The sequence below is a fragment of the Lytechinus pictus genome, chromosome 14 (genome assembly GCF_037042905.1).
Source record: "Lytechinus pictus isolate F3 Inbred chromosome 14, Lp3.0, whole genome shotgun sequence".
NCBI classification, from domain to species: Eukaryota; Metazoa; Echinodermata; class Echinoidea; order Temnopleuroida; family Toxopneustidae; genus Lytechinus; species Lytechinus pictus.
Window position 1 is genome coordinate 657,258 of NC_087258.1, and position 16,596 is coordinate 673,853.

Below are 16,596 nucleotides of genomic sequence, written 5' to 3' on the forward strand. Positions count from 1 at the left end.
GTATCGAGGTCTGACGTCACGCAACATCATAGTTGAAATATATCAGGTTACATGATGCTACTTGAACCAATCACTATACAGGATTTACTCTATGTAGGATATAAAATAAAATATTTAAAAGATAAAATGACATAAGAATACCGCCCCAGGTTTTTGCAACGCGAGCCGATTCTGCACCGCGAGCTGTGACAGCGTGTAAACGCGGTACAAGATAAACCAAAAGCCGATTCTGCATCGGCTTTTGGTTCTGAACCAAAAGCCGATGCACGTGTAAACACGGTATTGATTACGCGTTGCGTTGCTTATTACGTACGCGTTGGCATTTAAAGCGCGACTGTTGTAAGTCATACGAAAATCTTTGTGAAACCCACCCTGGCATTTATCGGCACAGAGATACGATCTTACGTATACGTAAGCTCCCGAAGGGAGCTAGAGAGGGAACTCTTTTCGCGCGTTTTTGATTTTCCATAGGTTTTGTACATAACAAACATGGCTACCATTTGGCCAATTTGAAGGTTGATTTTGGAAGGTCAATGTTTAATTCATGAGTAATGACGTCAAAATACGCATAATGCACTTGTATGATTGGATAAAACGCTAATGTTTTATTCATGTACTCATGCATTAAACATTTTTTTCCTTCCCACAATTCCCTACGATATCTGTGCGAAGTGTCGTTCTTTTTTACTCTGCGAAATTCAACATTTGAAATACAATAGCAAGACTAATTATCTGTTTATAGAATTAGTATCCGGAATCATGATTTCTGAGTGAAATTCAGTTGAGCAGAAAATTATGAGGGAACATCTACATCAAAGTAATGGCATTCCATACAAATAAAAGTAAGTTAAGTTCAATTTCGTGCTTTGATCTCGGTTGTAATTGTAATGTGTTTGCTGCTGGGGTTCGGCGTCGCAGTCAGGGCCTTATGTACTTTGTGTAGTTTACTACGGAAACCACAATTTCCATATTTCCATTACTGAGATCTGACTCCGGATCTGACTGACATATTTTCTCAGAAAATAATAGTTTTTCGTAGAACTAAGTTGGTTAATTAGAATGCTTCATGTCCGTCCGTATTAAATCTGTATTTCAGTACATTGTCATATATCAGGGGTAGATGTGGACTTGTTCAGTAACGGCAAAGCTGCATTAAATCTAACCCAGAGAGCTCCCGCCCGCGCAGCGGGCGGGAGGGCGGGAGCTCTCTGGGTTACATTAAATCTAAGCCAAATAATATAGTCAGAGCGGGAAATGGGCATTGATACCGCCGGTGCCGGCCGGCTGCGAAATTGCCGATGGCGATGTAGACTAGGTCATTAGGTGTTGGGAATTAATGTCACTGACAAGCTTGAGTTGAAGTTTAAAGTTGGGCCTGAGCCTACTGATTTTTTGACACCGCTATTCCATCTTTATATGAATCAATATAATTCTCTGCATTTAAAAAGAAGTTAATTTTAAATCAATTATTTAAATGAACTAGGCCTAAATCTATTTGGAATGATATTGATATCGGTAGATTTGCCACTGCCCACTGGTGGAATGGTTTGAGACAGATTTTAACATTAGTCTTTTTTACTAAAAAGTAAGGCCCTAGGATAGGTCTAACTTAGATCTTGATTTCTAAAAATGAAATTCTAGATCTGTCTGGTTTGACTTTTTCTACGAAGATTTAAATTAACTTTATTCTAGTCCCTAGTTGGACTAAAATTATATAACGGAGTTAAATGATTCTTATTTTTTGGGGACAACATTTCTTTGTCAGGTTTCAAACTACTCAGTTATCGTATACCATGAGTGCAATTTTGTTATGGGAAGGGGTGACAAAATTTAAAGTGCCCCATTCTGAATTTTATAAGTATAAGTAGAGAGAGGGCTGATCCAATTGATTTATCTTTATTTTCCTCCTCACTTGACCATATTTATGGTGAAAGGCAAAGGGTCATTTAAACTTGCGAGCAAGCTAACTTTTTTTTTAAATCAAAATCAAACTTGAAGAGGAACTCACTTAGATGTAGAGATTCACATGTTTATAGATCTAGACGATTAAAAAAAAACCAATTGTCTTGCACTGGTGAATGAGCGAGAGCCAAATTATCACACAAATAATAATTATCCTACATCTGTCAAAGCTGGCTTGGTGTATAAGATTGACAAAAGGCCTCGCTATAGTAGGCCACGATTATGCTTGAACCATTTACTGACTCTTATTGACAATGAAGATGGTCAGTGGAAACAGAGCCAGGTAGGCCTATGCCTATTTCGTCAGTGGAACATAATACAGAGAGAAGGAAGTTTTCGGTCAAGACCAGCTTTTTTCTAGTTGGGAATATTCAGAGGCTTAGGATAGGACTATATATAGCTGGAAATTTTGAAAATATTGTTTTAAAAGAGGGATTTTGTTTATCACCTCTAAAATTCTAAACTGTATTGTGTGTATTTTGAATTGCAGATCCAATGGGATCAAGTTCTAAGCAGTCCCAGCCCAGTCAGAAGTACAAAGTCAACTACCATTTACACATCACCAAGAGTTACAATCTGATGAGGAACAGGATATTTGAACTGAAAACTTGTAAGGTATGCTTGTTTTCGTTAAAAAAAGGCCTCCTATTTCTTTTTTATTTGGGGGGGGGGGGGCTATAGCAACTTTTTCTGAATCATGTTATCCCATATAGTAAAGCTCCGTTGTGAGTAAATATTTATTTGGATTCAGATTCACCAGTATTTCCATTCTCATCAATGCATACTTATTGTCCATGTCTCTTATCTTATCTACATGAGTCATATGTGATATCACTTTAAAACTCAGTTACTTTGTAGACAGAAATAAAAAAAGACAAAATATTGAGAGTAATTTTATGATATATATTTGAATGAATTTACACACTTAATAAAAAAAGTTCTATGAATAATGCTTTATGAATAGTGATCTATGATTTTTATCTGGCTATATAGATTACTACATGTGCATTATCTAAACAATATTGCATGGAAAATTAGGGCCTAATTAAAAGTTTAAAACTTCGTAATAAACTGAACTAGATGAGTAAGAATAATTTATATCAGCAGCTCATTTTGTTCTTTTCTTTTTTTGTGTTTACCATGCAGGTTCCGCAGGCAGTTTGAGTATCACCAGGGCAGATTATAAGAACAAATATGGAGGCCAAGTTCATAAGAAGTAGCTACTTCATCACAATTACACATTTTAAAAATTGAATGAATTTGAATAAACATGTCAATACATATTGAATGTTGCTTGCACAACACATCTGTAGAAAAATTTTTGGAGTATTGATATTTAGGTCCATAGGTTTCACACAAGATTGAAATATTTTCCCAAAGGGCACACCTACCCACCCTTTATTAATGTTCTAATCATCTACATGTAGTAGTAGTGAAATAACTGTTTATGATATAAGTAGTTTGAAAGGGATAAGTTGTATTCTGGTAATATAATCAATTCAGAATGGGTCTTTACTGAGTTCTGGGCTATGTACATGCCTACAGACATACATAAGACAATAAGAAATAATGGATTTTCATTGAAAATGTGCATACTAAAAAAAAACTAGATTTTAATTCGTCATGCGGACGAATTAGGTGGTCTGTCCTTATTCTCGCCATCATGATCACTATTACCATGTTCAAGCAGATCAATATGATCTTCATGATGACAACGAAATGTTCATTTTGGATGGAATAATTGTGAAAGACGGGAGATGAGAAGGCACTGTGAAAAGGGTCTCTTTGATATATGAAAATACATGTGATATGAAAAAAGTAATTATAATCTGTTTAATCTTGCTAAATTTTAACTTTCATACCTTTTAATTATCATAAAGGATCATATACGAGGTGGTAAAAAGAAAAAAAAATCATCTTGTTCACCCCCAGGACTCGAACCTGCGCCCCCGAGAACTCAAGTCAGGTGCGTTATCCATTGAGCCACGATATTCCCCATAGAGATTACACGTTCCCATAGAGATTACACGGAAGCAAATTTGAGAATTACAAATGCAATTTTGCAAGCAAAAAACGGGCATGATCCTGGCATCTGATCGAAAAAAAAGGTAACACTTTCGAAAGCTTAGAATCTCAGCTACATCATACCAAAAGCTCAGGGATAACTAACAAGAAAAAATGGAGATATAGCTCACGAAATAGAGGAATGTAGAATCTAGTTTTGAGAAAAAGTCATGTCCCATAGAGATTACATGTAAAATGAGGAAAAATGACATGCCTCTTTTCATCGCAATTTTACACCATGATGCGTTTTTCAAAATGAAAATTCATGGAAATTGACGAGAAAGAGTACATTCTAAACTACAACATATCGAAATCTGGGCGACAAATGATCAATATTCACGGAGTTATGATCAAATTTGCATAAATTTGATGACGTCATTTTTGAAAAAATGAAATTTTCAGTTTAGGCGCAATTTTGATGACGTCATGATCAAATTGAGGGACAATGGTGACATGAAATCAAATCTACAACTCATACTCTATCGATATATGAAAAAAAATTTGGGGTCAACGGACTATTTAAAGAGCTACAGTGAATTTTTAATAGGCATGTTTTTGCCCATATATGGCCTATAGTAAGAGCTCGCGCGCACACGTGCTGCAAACTTTAACGGGTGTTAATTTCGTTATTAATGGTCGTAGAAGGTTGATCAAGGTATCAAATTGCTCAGAATTATATTATCAATGCAATGATATAAAAGAAACGGCGTTTCTGCGTTGAAAGATGCAATTACGCGCAAAAATGCGCGCGCATGTGCGTGCGCGCGTTTTTTTGCAAAATGCTTAAAATGGCCTAAAACGTATCGAAAATTAATTTGGAACGAATTTGAGCATTTAAAAATTTTAATGCGCGCGTACGTGCGCGTCGAGGTGCGCACGCGAAATTTGATGAAATTTTTAGTTGACCGTTGACCTGAAGTTGATGTATACTAAATGTAGTTGATTTTTGATGACTCGTTATCGAGATATGATAATGACCTGATTTTTACAAAATGGCGCCTGGATGACGTCACGATGACCTAATGACCTTGAAAAAGTTAATTTTACTAGAAATCATATGGCTTAATGACTGACAGAAATTTGAAGGAAATTGATCATGTCAATTTCGAATGAACGTGTGTACAAAAAAGTGTACGGAAGAAATAAAAATAAATAAAGAATAAAGAAAGAAAATTCTGGCGAAATCAATAGGTGATCTGTCGTTGACAGACCACCTAATAAGGTGACAGAACAAAGGATTAAGAAATCACTCTCACTCCTGGACCCCATTTCATTAAGTCTAACCACTACTCTAACTCTTTGCCATTCTGGTAATTACCATGGAAACATTAAAGTAACAGATCAACATTGAGGTTCCCATGCTAGTTGCTAGTTACAATTGGGGCAAATTTACCATAATTGACGTCTTTATGAAACAAGGATCTGTAGTGCTGGACATTAAGCTGTTGAATTTATTTTTTGGGGGAAGTGAAAAGTTGCACTGTTTTGTTCGTTTTTAATCTCTTTTTGTTCTTGTAGCACTGTATTGTTCATGTCCCGTATTATGAACTAAATTAGCTCTTCAAATAAAAAAAAAAATTGTTGGAAATAGAACACAGCTCTAGCAGCACTTCACAACAATAGACAATAAGCAATTTTATTACTAATTTACTAATGTGCAGATTTGGGAAGGCACTCTTTAGAGAAATGTGGCAATGTGCTCCCTTTTTTGTGAAGTGCCCTCGGTTAGATTAGCATGCTATTTCTTGTCAGCAAATGCTGAAAAAAAATTACTTGATATTTGAGTAACCGACTTTGAGAGAGAGGTATATCGTTAATTTTTTTAATGACATCCTTGATGTCCCCTTATATTGACTAAATAAGGCTTATCAATACCTATGAAAGTAATTTTTTTAAATTTGTTTTCTCTAGATTTTACCCCAAAAAATACATCCCCTCCCATGTAACAGCCTTGCAATTTCTGTTGCATTCATTATATGCATTTTGCTGATGTAATGTGATGCTTTGGCGAGAAAAAGAGGATAGGAATATTTTGATCACATATTCAGAAATTGATTCCTTAATAAATATTTTAATTTGAAATATACTTTCTAATTTTGATATTCGTGATTTATTTATTCACATTGCGTGAAAGATATGTGATAATGATGTTATTGCTACCAAACTGTGTTGTGATGTAGGTAATGATGATAATGAAGAATACTTCTATATGACTGGAATATGATGGTGCTACTGATTGATTGATTTTGTTTGTCAGGTGTCTATGGGTATAATACTAGTACAACAGGTAAGAGTATAACAAAGTATCAAAATACCATGCATGCATGGCAAGATAGCCCATAAAAATATGGCATACTGTGACATTTTGAGATCAGGTGCAGCCAAATTAGATATTCTTCCTAAAGAGATAAATGAGTTTGATACTTTGATTTAAGAGTGGGATAAAAATGATATGAGAATAATTGTTTGCTCGCATGATTATGTGGTACATGTATGTGTGTGTGTGGAAGAGAGGGGGAAGGGTGGGATCGATGGATAGATTTTGGGGCGGGCAGGTACAAATAAAATTTCATCTTGTTTGGAAGTGACCTTTTTAAGATAGCCTTGATGAGAGTGAATTTATGCGGGGGGAGGGGGGGGGGAATACTGGGCTGTCTTGATTTTGCTCCCATCCCAAACTCAGAAAATGTTTTTTTTTTAAATCTTTATAAGATTTGCACCAGATTGTTCATTTCAATTTCAAAATAAAGACAAAATGGCCTTCTAAATTGCTTTGCTCTCTTGCTCAGATTTCTCTGATCATTTTAAGTATTTACCCCCCCTAAAAAAAACCCAAACATAAATAATTATGGCTATTAATGATGTGTAATGAAAATAATATGCAGTGATGACTGCACGAATAGATCGAGCAAGCAGATCCCTAAGTTCAATCCTATATATTAATGAATTCCTTGTAAGCATCCACATTTCTTCAAGGGAAATAGCTTTAGCAAATAAATAATTTTATTAATTGATGTAGTAATAATCGCGACAGGAAAATATGTAAATAAGGAAAGATGAATTAACAACTGAATACCGGGGGGTGAACGGGGGAATGAATGACATAATCTACCTTATTAATATTATTTACCTAAGACGCAACTCTATGAATTCATTTCATAATCAATCACGTCGCGCATTATGCTAATTAGTAACAATATACTTATTTGCATATCTTTACGCTGTGCGCGCAGGCCACGCCTCCGTTTCGCTGGTGTGCCATGAAGTTGTGGTGTCCATAGGCTTGTACGCGAAAAATGGGAGCAGTGTGCACTTTTGACCTTCCAAAATTTCCCCATGTCTGACCGGATGCAGAAGCGGAGTTTCACCCCCCTGTTTATCGGTGTTAATACTGCCCTCTTAGGAAATGGTGAACCTTAATTGTGTTGGACGCTGTCTACATGTAGTTCTAATATAGGTAGCTGAAGTTTAGCTCAAGGTTCCATGACTTCAGAATATCTTAGAGTTTATATTAAAAAAAGTAACCTTGGGTGTACGCCAATTGAAGCATGTAATCAGGTTTTATAATTCTTTACTTTGGTACACATTCGACAAGAAAAATGGGATAACCTAGCCATCTGCGAAGATGCTCCGGTTCAATCATCGCCAATTGCCACCGACGTGTCGTTTCCCTTTTCCGAACCTGAATTTGCTGAAGACTGCGAAAGGCAAGATTGATGGAAGATATGGATACAGAAATTGAATACAGAAAATAAGATTTATTAATTGATGATGAAGACAAATAGATCACGAGTTTGAAAATGATGAGGAAGAGAATGACAAGGAACGCTCAGAGGACTTGGAGGAATATACAATTAAAAAACATGTATGGTTCAGAATGGTAGGCTGGTATGGGAACGAGTGATATCAAAGGAAACAAAAGAAAGAGGACAAACTGCGTCGACGAAAGGGACTAATACTTAAAACAGCTTAAACAATTTTAATTCGGCCTTATTACAGTCTATGAGGGGAGTATCTATTATCTATTTCATATATTTCAAATTGTCATCAAATTGTCACCATGAAAACTATAATTAACCCCCCCCCCAAAAAAAAAAAAAAAAAAAAAAAATAGTTCGATTTTTTTAATATTAATGTTGACAATTTACGTATGCATACAAGTTTTGTTTTAAGTTCACTATGGATATAAAAGTCAAGGCTAGGAGAATACCACTTCATATCTTCCTAATTTTGTCCAATATTGTAGCGAATTATTAGTACTTAATTGTATATATTTCTGTAAAGAAAGGAAAAACAAACAAACTTCACATACCGCGGTGCCACTTTCGGTATCTAGGGAGCGCTGGATCTGATTGCTAGCCTTTTTCTTCCTGTACCATATAAAAGCAACGCCAGTCAGAACAAGAGTTGTTTCGACACATACGATAATGAGATGCATCCACCATGGTAAGGTATTGTCAGCTCCTGGATGTTAATACACAAATGTATAGGGGAGAGAGATGGATGATCGAATTATCAAAATATATATACACGACATAGATGGCGCCATGTCGCATTGTTAGAGCCATGGTCTTAATTATCTAAATAAGACACGAAATGAGTGCGTAGTTTCCTTTGGTAAGGAATGAATGGAGGTGCGTTTCCATGGGGAAAATAGTTGCTTCAAAGAAAAACGTATTTCCTTTTCGGAATTCGTCCACGCATCAATATAATATAAACATGTTTAAGATCGCGTTAAAACAATGCGTTGATGTCTATCTGGTGTGCAAAGCTTCATTTTTATACAAGTATTTTTTAATTTCGATGTAAAGGAAGTATATCAAACTATCTGTTGTTTTTTTATTGGTAGGATTTGCTTTAGTTTTATCATGAGAGACTATATTTGCAGACTTCTTAATAGTCAATTGTGTTAGCGCAAATAAAATAGGTAACATATCTTAAAGACAGAGTGATAAAAACATCATGAATAAAGCTAAAGAACTCTGTAAAAATACCAATGAAACCTAACATACCATGGTGAAAAAAGGGGAATTTTTGGGCGCAGATTTGTTTCATCCTTTCTGTTATAAAATTACCAAACAATGAAAATAAATCCTTACCTCTATTGTACTGGAAAGTTGGGATGAAGTGGTGGGTATAACTCTCACTACTAGTGGCATCGGGTGAAATATCATCTCGCATCGTTTGTGTTTCTGTTTCATATGCCAATGTCATCACTGCCTCAACGGTCGTCGTCGCCGTTGGTTCAGCAGTTGTTTTGATAATCGACGTAGACGATACAAGATTAAAAGAGTTCGTGCTTCGAGCACCAGCTAAAGGAGTTTGTCCCGTTTCTGTTATAGTAATGTCCTCTACAGATCTAGACGTGAATGTACTTTTAGATATCGAGGATGTAAATGCCAAAGCGCTGGACGTTTCTGCCAACGTTGTCTTTGCTGATGTCAAGTGATCAAATAGGGTTGTAGGCGAATAGATATTTTCCGACGTAGTTTCCATTGCGGATGCCATCCTCTCCGTCAAGGAAGTGGAATATGTCTCTGATTTATCGATTCCCGTCGAAGTTTCAGGGCTAGTGAAATCAGAAGATATCGATATTCCAGGGGGTTCTTCTAAGAGTTCAGCTGTTGTAGATAGCCCGTCTGGTGTTGTATGTGATAACGTAGTTCTTGTAACAGTATTATCAGTAAACTGTGTGACACGATCCACGGTTGCATCACGATCGTTTGGAAGCGTGGTTTGTTTTGCTAATGCAGAAAACACAGTTGTGGTGTTTTCTTCAGTTGCTGTTGATAACAAAGTCGCCATATCCATGATATCTGTGAATGAAAGTGTATGTTCTTCTGATCCAAAAGGAGTTTTTATTTCACTAAGACTAGTAGACATCTTTGAACTTGTAGTGTCCTCCCAAACCGGTTCTGTCTCTGAAACTCTTGAATGCTGATGCTCCCTTGTAGCTTCCGGTGAGGTCGGTATCACATCGGATGTAGGTTTGTCAGAGGATGGCTTCATTGTAGCTTCATTTGTAGACTTCATGATGGTGGAGTCCATTCTTGTTATCCGATTGGTAGGAGAATATTGCGATGCTAGCGTTTCTAGCGTTCTTTCTTGTGCAAAAGTTGAAAGCAGGGTATGTGTATTTGCCTCTGCTAGGGTTGATAACAAGGGAGTGCTTTTTGAGAATAAACCTGTAGGTTCTATTGAAGATGTATCGATCTTGCTCGAACCCACGGCAGACGTTGTTTCAGTATAGCTATCGTATATGGACGTTTTGAAACTTGTAATTTCCGACCCAAATGATTCTGTCGCTGAAACTTTAGATTTCTGATGCTCTGTTGTAGCTTCTTTTGTCAGTCCCTCATTACAAATTGTAGGTATTTTGGAAGATATTTGCGTAATTTTATGCGTCTCACTTGAAGAGACAAAGTTTGTAATGCGTTGGGTAGAATAAGAAGAGGAAATGTCATGTGGAGTCGCAACGGACGAATGTGTAGTTTCGTGCGCAAATGTTATTCGACTCGTGCTCTTTTCCAAGACAGGTTCTATTGAAAGAAAGGGGGAATGACTAGGCGGATATGTGGTCTGAAAAGTTTCTGTGGACTTGCCGGTTGAGCCAGTTTGCACTGTACCTGTTGAAGTTTCCACCTGACTAGCGTCTGTAGCTGTCCTTTCGCTTGGAATATAAGGAATCGTCGCAGACGTAATGGTAAGCGTACTGCTTTTTAAGTCGGGCGTTGTTGAAAAAAGGGGAGAATGTGTTGGCGCATAAGGTGTAGAAAACCTTTCGGTGGATTTGCCGGTGTAAAAAGTATCAACTATTCCTGTTGATGTTCCCATATTGTCATCTGTAGCTGTTGTATAGGGGCTAGGTGTTACTGTAGGCTCCATTTTGAACGTGGTATGTGTTTCATGTACAGGATATTTCGTATGAATAGTTTCTGCTTGGGTTGCATCAGACGTAGTTTCTCTTCCAAGTAATGCTGTTCTTGTAAAATTTCCAGGTGTTGTGTGAAGTTCAGTCATAGTTCTGTGCCGTGTTACTGTGTCTTCCAATGTAGTTTCCCTTGGGGATGTGTTCCTGGTCGTGAAAATATCTTGTAGACGAGTTCTAGTAGATGTTCTTTCTGTTTCAAATGAGTATGTCCGTGCTTGATCGTCGGATGAAGTACGAATATTATCCACACTAGTTTCCGCAGTAACTTCGATCACAGTAGAAGGATAATTTGATGTTTCCCCTTCGAATGAGTCGGCACTGGAAGGATCCTCGTTCGTAATTAAATGCATAGTTGTTTGAGGTAACAATGTTTTAGTGTATGACGAGGTAGTATCAGACGTAAATTCTTCAGTATTAGATGTGGTAGATTCACTCGTTGGCATATTTGATAACGGAGTGGAAGTAACTGAGTATGCATCTTCTGATGTAATGTCAGTCTCTGTTGATGCTGGATGTAGAAGGCTAATAGTTTCCGAAGTATAGTCAATCGATGGATAGTTTGTTAAAATGTCACTTGCCAATGTTCCAGGATTGAATGTGGTAGTTGGACTGAATGGAACATTTGATGACGAGGTAGATGTTGAAGTGTATGTATCTTCTGATGTATAACCAGTCTCAGTTGATCCTGTGTAGGGACTGTTTGTAGTTTCCAAAGTGTGTTGCGTCGGAAAATAGCTTGGGATAGTGGGACTCCGTGACGATGTAGTTTCTGCAATTGGAAGAAAAAAAAACATTTAAGCAGTCTTCTAATTTTCTCACCATTAAAATCAGAATAAAACACATAAAGACAGGTGACGGTGGTTTTCGACAAGGTATCGATTAGTAGTACACAATGTAATGTATGTTTTCATTAAAGAAAAGAATGACAAAAAGGTTAACAATTTAACCTTTTCTGAAATTCTGATTGACGTTGAATCATTTATAATGTACTGCATTTGTTTTTAATAGGAGATATCACAACAGTGATGGAATACGGATACAAAATAATAAACGTATTCAGGTTGGTGAATATTTCATTTTAGTCCTGTCGCCGAGTTTCTCTAAGGGAACAGAATTAAATATTCCCAGGATCTCAGAGCAAAAATCCCAACAAATAAATTAATGAATCGCCTGATAACCTCACCAGAACACATCATATTGGGAGCCCAGCTGCCATCATCACAGGTCGACAAAACGCTGAATTCTTCTACAGATTCACATGTATATGATATTTCACTCCCGTGGGTGTAGATAACACCATCTGTTATACCGGCTCTCAAGGTATAGTTGAGTCCTTCGGTTACAGGAATTCGGCATGGATCTAGAAGAGAGGTGGCGGTAAAATAAGTCGGTCGATAATGACAACTACTGCAACTACTTATTCTACTACTAAACATGAATTATAATGTTACTTTAATGTATAAGACAAAAAAAGCTGTTGATGTTGTATGTTTGTCACAAGTGGATATTCAAAATTAACATTTTGTAATTTATTTTCCTCATTTAGTTTAGGGAGCTTATACTAATTTTCAAGGATTTGATTATTTTAGTAAAGCTGTGAAATAGAGTTCTTTGCAGCGAGCGATCTGTGGTAAATATGCTTGACAGATGATCACTGGTGTAGAACTCAATTCTTTATGATCGCTTGCCCGTGGTAGCATAAATTACGCACATTAATTTGGGGTAAAGGTCACGAGCCACACCCGTCGCATTAGGTCGGGCAAGGCTACGTGCGTTTGGTTGGGAACCCGTTATAAGCATTCACCGATACATACAACGTAGACGTCAGAGGGCGCTGTCTCCGGTGGGATGCTACGGAATCGTCGAGGAGTCGTCGGTGGATCAGGACATTGCACATGCGTGACATCGATATCGTAGGACTGTTGTGTTTTGGCATGCCACATGTACATCGAGCCCATCCTCGAACTTTTTCAGGTTTTCCCCTTGTATGAATGTGCTTGATTGAGGGAGTGTTTGGGTGATTTATTTAGATGTCATTTCAGATCAACTTGGCCAAAAAGAAATTCATTGTTTAATTTGATATGGTTACTTTATTGATAATGGAATTTCACTGATTGTGTGACATCAGAGAATTGAATTCTAATTGAATTAAATGTACTCAAAATAAATTCAAAGTCTTAAAAGTCTATTATTTGGTCTCTTGTCCTAAGATCTCCTTCTCTTATTTACTGGTTCCTTAACAGGGCCGTGACAATGTTCTTGTGAACATTTCCTTATTTATTAATTATTAATTATTAATCGCGCTGTGTCACAATCTTGTGTGGGATTATTAGACTTATTTGCAATGCTAACCACGCTATCAGAATAATTGTTATATAACTTATTACACTTTGTTTCAGATATTGCTTTGTGTATATAAAATTATTTTCTAAAGCTGTCCAAAAAGTGCAAAAACAAGTCCAGCAGTAATGAAATATTTCTTTAACACAAAGATTGAAACGATAGATCAAATAACTATTTATTGTATATATGATGTATCTTATCAATAAATTACGTTACCGTGGCAAATTTTGTCTGGAATGATGGGCACCCATGAACTATTGTAGCAAATGGCAACATATGCCACATATGACAAGGACCTATTGCAGTGAAAGTACACAACATCAAAATCTCGATAGCCCTCATCCTGCACAGGGTCAACATACACCACATCCTGATTGAATTGAGGCTGCTGGCAAGCTGCAGAGAAAACAAAAATGGGGCGGTGAATGTGGATTGTTAGAATAAAAAAATAGAACGATTGCATCGTCTGAACCTAGCTTTTGCCATTTTTCTGAATGAAAATGCATAATAAGTAAAGTTTGTATTTAATATAACTATGGTTTTATCACGCTCTGCTGATTATTGAAGGATCATTTTTATATACATTGGTATTTATTTTCTTGTGTGTTTTTTGCTCATCCTTGTGAAATATCAGAGAAAATTGAACAGGAATGTAAAACATATGGTTTTGCATTGTCTCTTACAACGATTATTGTTACTACAAGGAGCACCTTACGGTCCTTAACAATTTGGGATTAATGGAAAACATAGCAGGAATTTATTTTGCAAGGGGGATGGAATAGGCAAAATACGGGACTCTTTTTTTCCCAAGTATATTCAGTGATAGGGATTGATGAGCACATAGTGATTCAGTAGGGATTGTTGTTCAAACGGGTAGATCAAGCGCTGTAATGCAATTTGGACCATTCTACCTTCAGCGAACTGTGACAAAAGTATATTAGAAATTATATCTACATGTCTTTTATTAGTCCGACGGCTGTTTCCAATCATATTGATATGCTTGTAATACATTAGTGTTTATATATTGAAAACAAAATCTTTGTCATACTTATTGGGATGAAGATTGTAGTCGTATCTTCTATGAACGGCGCGGTTGTTGGTAAAGGTTCTGAAAGAAATAACATAACGTTAGATATGACAGCAGTCTTTGACGATTCGAACTACATAGGAGAAAGTAAGCATATCTAAATATATATATAAACCTAGACGATTTGGATCATATCATACACCCTTTAAAAAAAAAAAAACGCAGAACAAAATATAAATCACAGACACAATGTCAACATGTCATATTAAGTGCCAAGCATGCTGAATTTGGTGACATGTCAGTACATCACATATGAAACATTTTTATACCATGCCACCGTTGCTTTAATTAGAAAAAAAAATATTCCAAAACAGCAGCAAAAAGACGTGAATTTAAATATAAAAAAAACGTATTTTTTTTGGTCTTACCACGACACACAGGTAAATCAGGAGGATCCCATGTCCCATCGCGACAAGATGCCTTTGTGGGCCCATCAAGTACAGCCAGTTCATTATTGCAGGTGTATACCGTCATTGAACCATGAAGGTAATGCTGAAGGTCATATTCCCCTGTTTCCTGGTTAGAGTGTGCGACATTCCATTCAGTCACAGGTGGATCACACGATTCTAAAAATCAATTGCAAATAAATTTATTATGTATTTATTGATTAGTATCTCAACATGATCTACTTTAATGAATGAAAAGAAGATTATCCAGAGACAAACATCTGCATCCTTTTAAAACCTAACGAATTCTCGCTCATCTGGTATTATTTTTTAGTTTTAAATGATTGCACGTGTGAAACAAACTGCGATTAAGATTTAGAACTTACAAGATGAGTATAGTATTTGAAGGTCTACAGAATAAACGAAATACAATGCGTGCAGTTTACCATGGCATACTGCATCTTTCGGATCTTCCACCCATACGCCTGACATACAGAAGCTGAACGAAGGCCCATCATGAAGGAGGTATAGACTAGGATCACAATACAGAATAATGATATCCATCTCAGCATACTTATTCTGATCAGGATTCACTAGCAGACCGGGTTCAGATAGCACCGGCGGACTGCATACTAATATGAGAAACAAGTTAAATTAGAAACGGAGTCAAACATCAAATCGGCCTATTATTTCAGACAGGTTGACTTGTATCAACTCTATCAATTCCATTACAATCGCCTCTTTAAAAATATAACATTAACCCTTATCCTTCCTCACTTTACTTTTAACCAAAATACAGTAACCCCTATCGTAATTTTGTAGTAAGAGAACTTTACGCAGGAGTCATGTCCCGGGAGTAACATTATTCCATCAGTGTTTTAAATTTCATGTTTTATCGTACAATATTGTACAGGGACTGCATCCAGAGAAGTTTTGTTATGTTCTTTTTGCAGTTTCCCATTTCATGTATACACTGAAAATATGTTTTGCGCAATCTTAGCCTTTTAACCTACCTTCTCTCTTTTCTTACTCACTTTTTGTGTGGTTTTTTTTCTTCATATGTTTGATGTAATTCAATGGACCTGAAATATACCGATATGTAAACCCTGATTAATTCATCAGGTTGCATTATATCAATCTAAAACGCTGCAAATGAAACTAGTAGTGACTACAGGGAGACAACGAGGGTAGGGTTAATTCAATAGGAATTTATATCTTCGATTGATTTAGACACTAGGTAAAGATTTTTAAAATAATTTTTTGCACACCAGCAAAACAAATTTTCAATACCAGAGAAGACATAAAGAAACAGAATTTCAGAAAATATCCCTTCTTCTAGTGAAACCCAGTAAAAATTCAGTAGCTGATCGTAGCCTAAACCTTATTAATTTCTTTGTTATTATCCTTTCCTTTATCATCTTAACCTGCTGCGGTAAATTATAATCTCATAACCCACCATATGAATCAAAATACAAATCGTTATACTACTGTACGAATTATGAAATAGAGCCCCCTACCTGAGCATGCATCCATGATGAGATCACAGAGAAGTACCAGGATAACGGTGGTTACTTGCTTAATTTCCATAATCCAAGAATAATTCTGACATCACAGCGAGCAATTAATCGACTTTATATACAACCCGATTTCCTTCCTTATACTCGTTACACCACTGCTGTCGACTGTTATTTATATTATATACACACTATATCTATTACTTGAATTGCTAAAAAGGTGTGGTTGGCGCGGCAGGTGCTAAGAATTGACTTTTAAAAACCGTTACTAGTTTGAGTTTTGGCAAATATGTCTTCACTTGTCGCCGC

The 16,596-nt window shown here is 36.5% G+C and overlaps 1 protein-coding gene and 1 long non-coding RNA gene across 2 annotated transcripts; one reads left to right on the forward strand and one right to left on the reverse strand.

Moving 5' to 3' along the window:
* Positions 1-478: 478 nt before the first annotated feature.
* Positions 479-3,563, forward strand: LOC135156633 (uncharacterized). Its single transcript, XR_010295692.1, has 3 exons — positions 479-842; positions 2,453-2,577; positions 3,109-3,563. It is a non-coding gene; the product is annotated as an uncharacterized LOC135156633 (long non-coding RNA).
* A 4,098-nt stretch (positions 3,564-7,661) lies between these two features.
* On the reverse strand, positions 7,662-16,360 carry LOC129276089 (mucin-2-like). Its single transcript, XM_064109704.1, has 7 exons — positions 16,291-16,360; positions 15,220-15,405; positions 14,756-14,953; positions 13,517-13,696; positions 9,126-11,726; positions 8,339-8,490; positions 7,662-7,724 (listed from the first exon to the last, which is right to left on the reverse strand). Exons 1-7 carry the CDS (start codon positions 16,358-16,360, stop codon positions 7,662-7,664), a joined length of 3,450 nt encoding a protein of 1,149 aa, XP_063965774.1.
* Between the last annotated feature and the right edge of the window lie 236 nt (positions 16,361-16,596).